Genomic DNA, 12569 nt, shown 5'->3' with positions numbered 1-12569 from the left:
ATTCTATAACATATTTTGCCCATGTTAACAGAAGTGAGTTTTTTTTACAAGAGCTTTAGTAACCAACAGTTTGGTTTTTTGCGTTTTTTTTTTTTTTAATGAGTCTGAAAGGAACTAACCTTGTGGCTTTCATCAGCATTCTAAAAGAAAAAAAAAATTGGTTCAGGTAAACCATGTCTGAGATACTTGTCCTAGGTGCTTGTTTTTAAAGGTTAAAAACTTTTGTTGATTCTTCTCAAAACATACTTCTTACAGAATCACATTTCTTTAAAAATGTGCATGTAGCTTTTTGGAATAATGACCCAATATACTTTTGGGAAACCCTTAGCTAATTAGAAGAAAATGGGAGACAGCTTATATCTTTAAAGACAGGGGACAAAAGAAAAAAATCCTTCACAGGCTCACACTAGATCTTCTTGTTTTCAGGTCTGATTGTGTGATGAGTGCAATAAAGAATATGTTTTGAGAATTAAATATGTTTAGAAGTAAAATATATAGTTCCTTTCCCAGGCAGTTAAAGATGAGGCAGACAAGATGGAAAATAATCTCATGCAGTGTTTCTAGATAATAATACACATGGACACCTCTGTGCTATCTGCAGTGAGCGTGTCTTTTGAGTGCTTACCTAAGTTTCTTCCAGTGAGCCTCTACTGCACCCCAAGGTGAGATTATATGATAGTCATAAAGACAACTCATCAGGATTTCTTCTCCTAACTCAGTTTTAAATAAATCAAGAAGATAGAATCCAGGTGAAATTTTGGGATGGTAAAAGAAGAGACTACTAAAATGAATAGAATTAGTCTCTTGGAGTTTCTTATACATTGTAGTAGCTCTTCAGAGAATGAAAATTCTTGATGAGTTGCTGCATGAAGAATTTGTCCCGTAGGTGATGGTGTGCCTATTGAATTCCATGTTGTTGTTAAAAATAAATATATATACATTTAATATGTTCTGCTGTTTAGATGCCCAACCTACAGAATCTGAAAAGGAAATTTATAATCAGGTGAATGTAGTGTTAAAGGATGCAGAAGGAATACTGGAAGACTTGCAGTCATATAGAGGAGCTGGCCATGAAATACGAGAGGTGAGCTAGAGCGTTTCAATTGTGCACAGCCTGTGGTTGTTCATTGTCTGATCCTAACCAAATACTGCTGGGGTTTAACTTTGCTTGCAGGAGCTGATTTGGCAGAGCATGTTGTCCTTTAAAATCACTGTCTTGAATTTCTGCTCTGGAATGTTTCTTTTTAACAGCAAAACAGATGTTGCTTGTTTCAATCATATTAATCCACATATGTAATAGCAAATGATGCTTCTCAGAGTTTTTTGGGTATTATTGATTTTTCTTTGTGTTCCCACATAAGGTCTTTTTGAGTTAATAGTGAATTTGGAAAGAGTGTGGTGTGACTACAGTGCAATACTAAATAGTGTTGACATCCTCTTGTATGGTAACTGGAGAAGCCTGGTTTGGTAATCCTAACACAAAAGGCATCTCATTTTCACTCCCTTTTAATTGGCTTTTATTTACTAAAGTAGATGTTTGGAACAGAAGCAAAGTTCCTGTACAGAATGTCACTCAAATTCTCCATTGTTTAATAAAGGGTGGAATAAATATTCTCCCAACCCCCTTTCTTTCTTCCTCACATGCAGCAATGGGGGCTGCTTTGCTCATGAAGGAAGGAGTTACTTACTGTAACATATCCTTAAGAAATAATATTAGATAGGAGGAGTCTCTGTTCACTCCATAGCAATTTGAGATACTCAAAGCCGTTCAGCTTTGAGAGTTTTTCTCTCTATGGAATTGATAAAGTAGGTTTAAGAAGGATGACTGTGTCACACAAAACCCTTAGGAGGGGAGATAGCTTACTTGTTCTTCAAGGAAGGAGCATGTTCAGGGACAGGCTGTAGGATCAGGCAGGAATATGTGTGTGCAGATGCCGTGGAGAAATGAGAGATACTCCTCTGAGAGGAGGTAGACATGGCAGGAAGGAAACTTGGTCCACTCCTGAGAGGAGTGTGCTGCAAGCCACAGCCCATGTGGCTTGAATGAATGACTGAATGGTTCTTGAAATCAAGAACTTGACAGTGAAAATTGTGCAGGAGAGTTATGAGCATTTTTATTTCTGTTTTCTTAGTATATTTTCAATTGCTAACTGCAGAGGTTGAATTTAAGGTATTACATATCTGGGAACTTCACTGTAAAGACAAAGTCTATAAATATATCTTTCAAAGCTGTGGTGTATGCCATGTACTGGTGGTGCTTTATGTTGTTGATTATGCTTACATGTTCCTGCTGTTAGCTTGAATTTCGCAGCAATTTTTTTTCTTTGCAAATTTGGGAATTAATGATAGATACCAACATTAAGATGAGGCTTTGATCACTAAGTTGTTTTTTTTTGCTTGGAGTAAACACAGTAAAGTTGTTGATTTTAATTAACTAGGTCTGGTTATGTAAATTTTCTTATCTGAGTCATTTGATTTTTAACCATTTCTTTATACTCTCTCCAAGTTGTTTTCCTGTTCAGGATGCTTACTTTCAACACAAATTTTTAGACCTTTTTGGAACAGACATGGGTTAGTACATGCTTGTCTCTCAACTGAAAACTTCTTAGTAGGTAGATATTTAATTATTAGCTCTTCAAACAATTGTCTTGCATAGGTGTTTTGGTTTTTTGTGTTTTGTTGTTTGGGGTTGTTTTGTCAGCAGTACATCAGTTTTTCCCAGTCCAAGCATACTTTTCTCCTCTCTTTTTCTAATTCAAGGCAATACAGCATCCAAATGATGAGAAGCTGCAAGAGAAGGCATGGGGTGCAGTTGTTCCACTAGTAGGCAAACTAAAGAAATTCTATGAATTTTCTCAAAGACTAGGTAAGTGGAAAGGTGTTAAATTGGGATTTTTTTTTCTCTTAATTAATTAGTATATTTGGCATATTCAGATGTGATCACATCTAGGTCAACTCCTTTGTGGAAAAGAGCTCATATTGCACAGATTCTTCCATACACTGGGTGACAGCAATCTTGCTTCAGGGGATGTCTGAGAGGGGAGAGAGAATGGGATCGTCCTTGTTACTGTTCCTCTATTCCTTTAGTAACTCAGGAAAGCAGTAACCAGCTGATTGACTGGAAATTAGTGAAATAAATAATCAGAAATTAATTCTGTCAGTGTTTCTGATATCAAGAGTACTTAAAAGGGACTGTATTATCCCTCCCTAAACACCAGAAATAATTTGCTGTGTGGAAGTGCCTGATCTTGGTTCATACACATGCAGTACTTGAGATGGTGCTTCATGCCTCTTCTGAAACTCACTGATGTGATGGCTATGCTGATGAAACCTATGAGACTTGTTTTTTCACCAGCTTTCTGTTGTTATCTCCCTTTTAATCAAATTTATTAACATAGCTTGTATAAAATGTGTTTAAAACATGGAAGCTTTTTGCAAGCAAGTTCTGCTTTTTTAGAAATGGAAGATGGATTATAAATTTGTCTTAAATAAATTTAAGTAAGATAAGCGTGACTTCTGCTTACAGTTATGTGCCTCTTGAATTCTGTGTTGTCCTAAAAGCTGAAGTCTGCTAACACAGGTTATTGAAATATGTTCTACACAAATGTTCAGACAAAGCTTGAGTAGAACTTTTCAAGAAGTTTTTTTCATGGCTGTCAGTGCTGATGAGACCTGGTCTGTACAGCAATTTGTATGTAAATACGACAGCAGTTGACACGTAGATGAGCAATTCATTGAGTCCCTTTATCATTAATCACCATGTATTTTGGCAGCTGTGTATATTAAGTCTAGCATGCAGAGTACCAGCCATTACTGATACAAGAAGCAGGTGCAGTTGTGTGTTGCAAACTCCTCTCCTGTGCTTGCAGAGGCAGGACTGCGGGGCCTGCTGGGCGCCCTGACGAGCACGCCGTACTCCCCAACACAGCACCTGGAGCGAGAGCAGGCTCTTGCTAAGCAGTTTGCAGAAATTCTTCACTTTACACTCCGATTTGATGAGCTCAAGGTAAGAGCTTGTAATCAGAAGGGCTAGAAAAAAGAAGCCAAGCGTGTTTACTGAAGCAATTTGGGTTGTGTTCTGTTCTGGAACAGAATGTGCAGTGGATACTCAAATATCCAATATGCTTGGCTTGCTCTTGTGACCTAGAGTAAGATTAAACTGGAAAGTAGATGAAATATCATATTAGCTTTAGGCACTTGTATTTCAGTTCACATTAATCATGTTTCTTCACCCAAATTTGGCATATCTCTTGGGATAATGCTGCTGCTTTTAGCTTGTGTGCACCCATAGTCCAGCTATTTTCTTGCTTTGTGCAAAGAACTAAGCTGAAATGATAATTAATTTGCTGGTCTGATCCTTGGAGTCAAATTAGCAAAGCAATTTTTTTCAACCTACTAATTTTCAACTTGTATTTAGGAGATTGTTCCTTTCCTCATTCCTGTTAGAGCTTGTTCTGAATCTGAGAAACCAGAAAGCTTTATGTTGTGCGTACAAGTTCCAAACATGTCACAGGCCTTATTGCTGCACTTCAGGAAGTTTTCTGCTTGGGTGTATTATATTTTATGAAAACTTGTCCTTACTTTTCTTGAATTTATCACAACTCTCTTGCTTCCATATCTATGTAGATGACAAATCCTGCTATACAGAATGACTTCAGCTACTATAGAAGAACTCTGAGCCGTATGAGGATTAACAATGTCCCAGTAGGTAACCCTTGGATAAGATGAAATGAATTCTGCTACCACCTCTCTTCTCCATGTACAGAACAGCTAAACCCTTTCTTCTGTTTTTTAGGCAGAGGGAGAAAATGAAGTAAATAATGAGTTGGCAAACAGAATGTCTTTATTTTACGCTGAAGCGACGCCAATGTTGAAAACCTTAAGTGATGCCACAACAAAGTTTGTGTCAGAGGTAAGAGTATAAATTTATGGCTTGGATAATGTGCTTCACAGCACTGCAGGGCCAGACATAATGGGCAACACAACCTCTACCAGGCCTAATCTGGCATCTAGGAATAAAACTTGGGGTTTGGAGCCTCAAGAAATGTAATGTGTCTTTCCCAGACGCTGTAGAGTTAGGGACTCCAGCCAGGCACTTTGTGTATACATCCCCAAAATTTAACGAATAGTCTCACATCAGCAGTGATGGCTTTCCTCAAGCAGGGAGCTGGGACAGGTATTTTGCCTGCACTGTGGTGGTGGTGAAGAACAGAAATTTCAGAAAATTAAAAGGGAAACAGCTTGATTCTCTCTGCTTGAAATAGGGAATGGAATAGAAATGTAGCTGCTTCTTCTCCTTCCCAAGGCTCTTTTGTTACACTGTGTAAAGTCAAGTATACTACATTATTGCAAAAGGGAGAAGGTACCTGAACTGGAAAAGTATTTCAGCATGTTGACACACCCCTATTTATCCTTGACTACCTAAGTAAATATTGGTTGTAAAATCCAATCACTACAAGTACTATGCTTGCCTTCTGGCAACTGTGATGGTTTTTGGTTTTCGTGCAGAGAATGCTCACTATTTCTTAGTAGAAAATAACTTCACATTACATGATTCATGCAAAGTTACATCTGTCTTTTAATGGGTTTTCCCCCCTCTGACTTCTGCTTCATATTTGAAATGCCTTAAGAAAACTGTCCTCTTATTTTACATTTATTTGTGATGGTTGTGTGCCACAATTTTAAGTTTCGCTATTACAGCAGATGAATATATTTGACTATAGAAATTTTTGTCTTTGAAGGGGCAGGTTAGATGATAATTCCTTCAAAACTTTCCAAAAGTCAGTCATGTCAAGGGTGTTGATCCTTGGCTACAAACAAGCAAGCAAAACCCATGTGGTAGCCTTTGCTCTGTAAATTGTTAATCTATATGTTAACACTTAAAAAAAAAAAAACAGTGCAAGACTACCTGACTCACCAAAGTTTTGTTAATGTTTTTAATTGCTCCACATTGCTATGCCAGCAGATAACTGATTTGACTTAGGTTTTGTAGTATAATATTTCACAGTAATTGAATTGTGGAAACTGTTCACCTTCTTTTGCAGAATAAAAATTTACCGATAGAGAATACAACAGATTGCTTAAGCACCATGGCCAGTGTGTGCAGGGTCATGCTGGAAACCCCGTGAGTACCAACACTGCTTGGGTTGGGTGTGAGTCACCTCTCTCTTTCAGACCTGACTTGTGATGCATGAAAGAAATATAATTGGAGTAATTAGGAACTGTGATGTTTCCTTTTTACCAGCCCAGTTGTTTACACTGACATGAAACCACCTTGTTTCGTTTTGCCAGCCACGGAAATCGTGCAGTCTACTTTTGTGAACATATTAATATTTAAAACTAGAATGGCTATGGAAGCTAGACAACCTCTTCGCACTCTTTATAAGTGGTTTTCTCATGTATTATTCAGAGAAATAGGCTATTTGAGCATGATTGCCTAGGGTCTCCTGGAAGAGGGGCTGTGGGCAATGCTCTGGACATTGTGTCTGACTGGCCTGGCTGATTGCTCTAAAGAAATGACAGTGCTCCTCTCAGGGGAATTAAGAGACAACTTCTAGGCATGAAGGCAGTCAGTTGTCTTCTGTTTATTTGAGAGGCACTGGTAGTATGATCAAAGTCATACCAATCTTTGGTTATTTTTATAAATCTGTTTCTTCTGTGTTCTAAATAGTTTTCTATTGGTAAAATTACTGGGGCACGAGCCAGGTCTTTTTAAATAAGTTTCTGTCCAAATACCACAGGATGTTTGTTTTGGAGTACATTAAGAGCTCCAAGCATTTATGCTCCTGCTCTTCTTAGGAATGGACTCTTCTGAGTAAAAAAAGCAGTTAAATGTTGTCCAGCCACCTGCCCTTTTTGTCTCTAAATCAGAAGTTCGGGTGTGTATTAGAAGGTGGCAGGGAAAAGTGTAGGAAGCACTGGAGACCAAGTCAGTATATTTTAATCTTTTTCAAAATTAATTTTTTTAAATTAAAAGTATTAAAAACCTATTGTTTTAGGTTTGAGAATTCTTATTAATCTTCAGGTAACTTTTTAAACAATCATCTGACTTTTGGCAGATTATTGAAAGGAATAAAGAAAACTCAAAAGTTTGGGGTTTGTATATTTGATTGGGTTGGTTTGGGTTTTTTTCTCTGAGGATTTATTGTAGAATTTTTCTCTTTAATCTTCATTTGGGTGTTACTAATATTTACGGTTATCTTGTGTTTCATAGATAATAAACTGTGTTTTTAAATTTCAGTGAATATAGAAGCAGGTTTACAAATGAGGAAACAGTATCATTCTGTCTGAGGGTAATGGTGGGTGTCATCATACTCTATGACCATGTGCATCCGGTGGGCGCTTTTGCCAAAACTTCAAAAATTGATGTGAGTTCACTGTTGCTAAATAATCTCCTGAGTATTTAAATTGTGTGCAGTCTCCTTTTCTGTCTTGCAGATTCTAGTAGCAGATATATACACTGCTAAACACATAGCTGTGAGCAAAAATATATATTTAAGTAGTGAGAAATACAAACTAAGCCTTTGGACATGTAAGTGGGTCATGAAAAATCTGGTTTTATGTAATTCAGGTAGTGTCTAGAAATACTTGTAAGCAGTGGTTGTGATGAAAGATCCAGATCAGAAAGTAACAATGGCCCTTGGCTTGTTCCTCACTGACTGGTGAATATCTCAGTTCACCATCCACCACACTTTGAGTTTCTAACTTTCTACTGTTGTTTGACAGTAAGCCTGTGGAATACATGCTGTTACTCTGTGGTTTTGTGGTTATTTCAAAGGCAATATTATCCCCTTGCATTAACTACAGTTGGTCATTTCACTGGCTGAATGTAATAATTCTTAATGAATTTATGATAAACATGTATTTTTGCTCACAGCTCCATATTTTGCACAGTTCCATATTTTTTTAAGGTTGATAAAGCAGGCCTTGAAAGTTGCATTCACTAAAGTTATTGTAGAATGGTCTGGGTTGGAAGGGACCTTAAAGATCATCCAGTTCCAGCCCCCCTGCCATGGGCAGGGACACCTTCCACTAGACCAGGTTGCTCAGGGCCCTGTCCAACCTGGCCTTTGAACACTTCCAGGGATGGGGCAGCCAAAACGTTCAGCCACAGTGTTCATTCTCCCTCATCTTACCACTACATGCTCTTGTAAAATGTCTCTTTCCAGCTTTCTTGTTGCCCCCTTTAGGTACTGGAAGGTGCTCTGAGGTCTCCCCAGAGCATTCTCTATGCTGAGCAGCCCCAATTCTCTCAGCCTTTGCTCACTGAAGAGGTGCTCCAGCTCTCTGATCATCTTCCTGACTCTTCTCTGGACTCGCTCCGGCACAGCCATGTCATTTTTCTGCTGGTGACACAGAGCTGGGTCCAGGTGGGGTCTTAGAAGAGCAGAGCAGAGGTAGAGGATCACCTCCCTTGCTGTGCTAGCCACATTTCTTTTGCTGCAGCCCAGGACAGTGTTGGCTTTCTGGCCTGCCAGAGCACTTTGCTGGGTCATGTTGAACTTCTCATCCAGCAACTCCCCCAAGCCCTTCTCCTCTGGGCTGCTCCCAGTCCATTCCCTGCCCAGCCTGTGTTTGGGTTTGGGATGCCCTGATCCAATTGCAGGACCTTGCACTTGGAGTTGTTGAGCTTCATGAGGTTCACAGGTCCCACTCTTCAGCCTGTCCAGATCCCTTTGGATGCCTTCCCTCCCCTCCAGACTGTCAGCCCCACCACTCAGCTTGGTGTCATCGGCAAAGTTGCTGAGGATGCACTTGATGCAGCTTTTTAAGTAGCTAAGCCAGTCTGTGATAGGAGGATGTAATACTGAAAGCTTAATTCCTTTCTAATATCCAGAAAATGTCTTTACACTGCTGCTATTTTTAAACACTTATTTTTCATCTTTTACATACTGAATATAAAACATTCCTGTAAACTCAGAAGGTATTAGCATGGAAAAAAAACTGTAATTTTTTTAACTCCTAGATGAAAGGATGCATCAAAGTTCTTAAAGACCAGCCTCCTAACAGTGTAGAAGGCCTTCTAAATGCTCTCAGGTACTCCTTTTTGTTTCTTGGGTTTTTTAATGTTTTGATGTGAGTTTTCATAAATTGTCCAGGGCATTTTCTTTACAGCAAAGTATTCAGTGACTGTTACAGGGAAAAGTGAATGTAATTATTGCAGGCTTTTCTTCTAATGTGTCTTGAGACAAGGATGTGTGAAGAAGCCTCTGTGTTTTAACAGGGTTGTGAATTTGCAGTCGTTCATTCTAAGATAACCTTTTCCATGCATGCAGGTTAAGAATGAGTCAGTATGGCATGGTAAGTAACTAGAAATTGTTCCTTTTCAGAAAGAACTAAAGGCATGACTCTCTGCTGTAGAATAGATGAGACAAGAATCTGCCACATTAATTGGAGAAATAAAGAAAAATTAATAATTCAGTGTATTAAATCTAAAACCTGCTACTTTGGGTTGTAGAGCTGTACCTATAATCAGTCGCGTGTTCCTTGTGTGGGTGTCCAGCATGGGAGAAGTGACAGAAAGTACAAAAACGTGATAGGCAGATGAAGTCTTTGTTCTTGTCCTTGCTTGGAAAAGTATCATTACTTTGGTAACAAATAATGAACTGGGTGTTGTTACTCATGTGCTTGTTTGGAATGTGGAAGCTTTAGTTTGTCTTGTCTGAAATTGTGCAGTTGTGATTTGTTTTCCTTATCTGCAGTGAAGCAGCTTTAATTTCATTTGCCCTCTTTTTGTTTTTTCTGTCATGATGTGGTAAGGAGTTAAATAATGTGGTATTGTGGGTTGTTTCTTTTGCAAAGTTGGTTCAGATTACTTGTTAAAATTTAAAAAACCCATGCCTAATTTGAAACTTCATGTGATTATTTCCATGCTAAAATCATGTTCATCTCTGAACTTCATAACATGATCAGTCTTTGAGATGGTGATCAGTAAAAACTCAGGTTTCCAGAGGGAAAATGCAGCATTAGCATTTATTTCTGACTAGTTTATTGTGATTGCAGCTGCCATGATCACCAGTCTTTATTAGTAGCCCATTTTTCCCATCACTGCTGACACTATGAAAGTACATGGAAGGTGTAGTTCAGCTGCTTGCTGCACCAAGCAGCGACATTAACTTTTGGTCAATTACAGTTTGTGGTTAGCAGGGTAAATCCAGTCCATGCTCTCAAGCTGTGCTTTCCCTGCTCCAGCTCTTTCCATGCATGGATGCTGTAACAGTCCTGGTTTTGTTCATTTGATTACTCTCTGGGTAGGATATTTAAATCTTTTCTAAGCCACGTTTGGAATTATTAGAAAGAGATGCAGGGGTGAGCTGCTATGTGCTCATGTGATGAAAACAGGTTCAAGATGTCATCATGACAAATTAAGTCCAAATTTAAGTCTTTGATTCTGGAGGAGTGAGAAGTCCTTGTGTTTTCCCAAGGGACAGATAATGTGTTTCAAAAACAAATGGAAGTTGGTATAGGATTTTGGAGGGAGATCAGCTCTTTGTAATTTCAAATTCATCTGAGTATTGTAATCATGTTCAGCTTTTTCACATGGGCAGAATACCAAGTGCAATATCTTTTCAGGATTTCAGAAAATCTTAGGCTGCTTGTTTGTTGAAAGTATAAATTACCAAAAAGTGCTGAAATCTACAGTATTATTAACTTCCAAACTAAAAAGTCATTATATATTTATCAAGTGAACAAGTAAAATAGTATTGCAGTTGTGGATAACAATGAAAGTGCTAATTTAACATGTTAAATTTAAATTACAAAGTAAGTATTATTTGCTTTTAGATTAGTTAGGAAGGAAGATCGGGAAAATTAATCACACAAAAAGTCTGCAATGAGGATATCCTCTAAAAATAGATATAGCTAGTTTTTAAATAGTGATTTAAAAGTGTGCTATTATCCCAGAGAATTTTGAAAGCTGAAATAAGTACATGTGTATGCCCTTCAGTTTTAGCAGCACAGTCACTTAACTAAGCAGGAAATTAGGCTGAAAAGTGATTAAATCCATTGTTATTGAGGGATCCTGGGAAGGTTTGGTCTCTGGAAGTTTTGTTGAAGAGTTTCTAAAGCTGTCTTATTTGAAGATGTTTCCTGTGGGCAGAGCCCTCAGAATTAGTCTAATGGATCATTATGTGTCACCAGTGATACTGTGAGCTTACTGTAAAAGGCAATGTCCAGCTGAGGTTTATTTTGAGCTCCCCTTGGTGCAAGGCTGCTAGATTCTAGTTCTGATTGGCAATATCATTTTCTGATCAGAATGTCTGACTTGTGTTCTCAGTGACCATGGAGTGGGTGATGATCCATGGCTGAGGGTTTTGCTCTGGTATGGTCAGGTGGAGCCATAAACAAAGAAATTACACATTTGTAAGCTAAAGTGCAATAGCATTTATGCTCACCTTGACTTTATTTCTGTGTTTAGGTACACAACAAAGCATTTGAATGATGAGACTACCTCCAAGCAAATTAAATCCATGTTGCAATAACAATTACCTGGAATTCGCACCTGCTGTAGACAGTATTCTGCAATGACTGAGATGCACAGATTTTTTTTTTTTAGTGATTGCAACTACTATCTCGTTCATTCTTGCTTTTTATTTTCTCTCTTCCTGTTGACTCTTTTTTTTAATCACTTTCTTGTACCTAAGTAAGCTCAGACTTCTTTTCTGTGCCAAATCAATGAAAATTATCAATTCTGGAAAGTATTTCTACTTTTCAGAACAGCCATCCTAAGTGGCAGCTAATTATGCGTTGCATTTGGATTTCTCTGTACTGGGGAAAGATTTGTGACTTGAACTTAATATTTTTAAACTTGTGGTTTTTTTCTTTTTTTGAAAAACTAATATTTAATATTGCTTCTTCTGCATGGCAAGACTGCCTACTTCTGCTATTTAAAAATCCCTTGATGACTTCATTTTCTATTGCAGCTTATTTTCATGTGCAACCATGAGGAAACTAAAAGCAGATTTGTTTAAATTAACTGTGTTTGTACAAAATGGTACCCAACACAAAAGTTTTTTTAAATGAGTAAAAACTGTTTTGTTTAAAAGTTACGTTTGCATTTTGACTCATTTTTGTAAGGATGTATGTTGTATGTTTAACCTTTAATAACTAACGTTAAACTGTGGTGTGTGCGTAGCAAAATTACGTATGCATGTTCATGTCAAATGATTGGCTGTGGATAAGATAATAAAATCAGCTTTCATTTTTCTAAGTGTGGTTTGATTTACCAGTATTTTGAGTGAGATGTCTTCGTGCTCTTTGGATTTTTACAAAAAAATAAATTTATAAATTTTATATAGTGAAAACTCTGCTGTTTCATTACCAGTAACCAGTTGCCTAAGCCACTGATTTAAGCCTGGTGTGTTTTAGGGTTCTTGCTCTGCGCTCTGCGCTGCTTCCCTCTCCTACCTGAGAATTATTCTCAGGTAGGGTTTGTGGTGAGGAACTTGGTGCAATCCATAAGATCCCAGTGGACATTGCTGAAGAACCTGCATCTGGGCTACCCATGCTGCCTCCTCATAAAGCCATCAGAAATGACTCTGCACATTGGGCTCTCTCCACACCAGTGGTGA

General features: G+C 38.0%; 1 protein-coding gene across 10 annotated transcripts in view; it reads left to right on the top strand.

Moving 5' to 3' along the window:
• Positions 1 to 12302, top strand: part of CYRIB (CYFIP related Rac1 interactor B) — a 95346-nt gene extending 83044 nt beyond the window's left edge. For 7 of the 10 annotated variants that reach the window (XM_038127161.1, XM_038127162.1, XM_038127156.1 and 4 more), the window contains 9 exons: positions 963 to 1084; positions 2761 to 2866; positions 3870 to 4006; positions 4627 to 4704; positions 4796 to 4912; positions 6045 to 6124; positions 7241 to 7367; positions 8966 to 9036; positions 11417 to 12209. In XM_038127161.1, the coding sequence (XP_037983089.1) occupies positions 963 to 1084; positions 2761 to 2866; positions 3870 to 4006; positions 4627 to 4704; positions 4796 to 4912; positions 6045 to 6124; positions 7241 to 7367; positions 8966 to 9036; positions 11417 to 11480 (902 nt within the window). In that variant the 3' untranslated portion in view covers positions 11481 to 12209. Of the gene's footprint in view, positions 1 to 962; positions 1085 to 2760; positions 2867 to 3869; positions 4007 to 4626; positions 4705 to 4795; positions 4913 to 6044; positions 6125 to 7240; positions 7368 to 8965; positions 9037 to 11416 lie in introns of all 10 variants that reach the window. The other 3 variants (XM_038127164.1, XM_038127155.1, XM_038127165.1) reach the window with 1 other exon arrangement.
• Positions 12303 to 12569: the final 267 nt, after the last annotated feature.

Source organism: Motacilla alba, chromosome 2, assembly GCF_015832195.1.
Source record: "Motacilla alba alba isolate MOTALB_02 chromosome 2, Motacilla_alba_V1.0_pri, whole genome shotgun sequence".
Lineage (NCBI taxonomy): Eukaryota > Metazoa > Chordata > Aves > Passeriformes > Motacillidae > Motacilla > Motacilla alba.
This window is presented reverse-complemented; position numbering and strand designations above follow the sequence as displayed.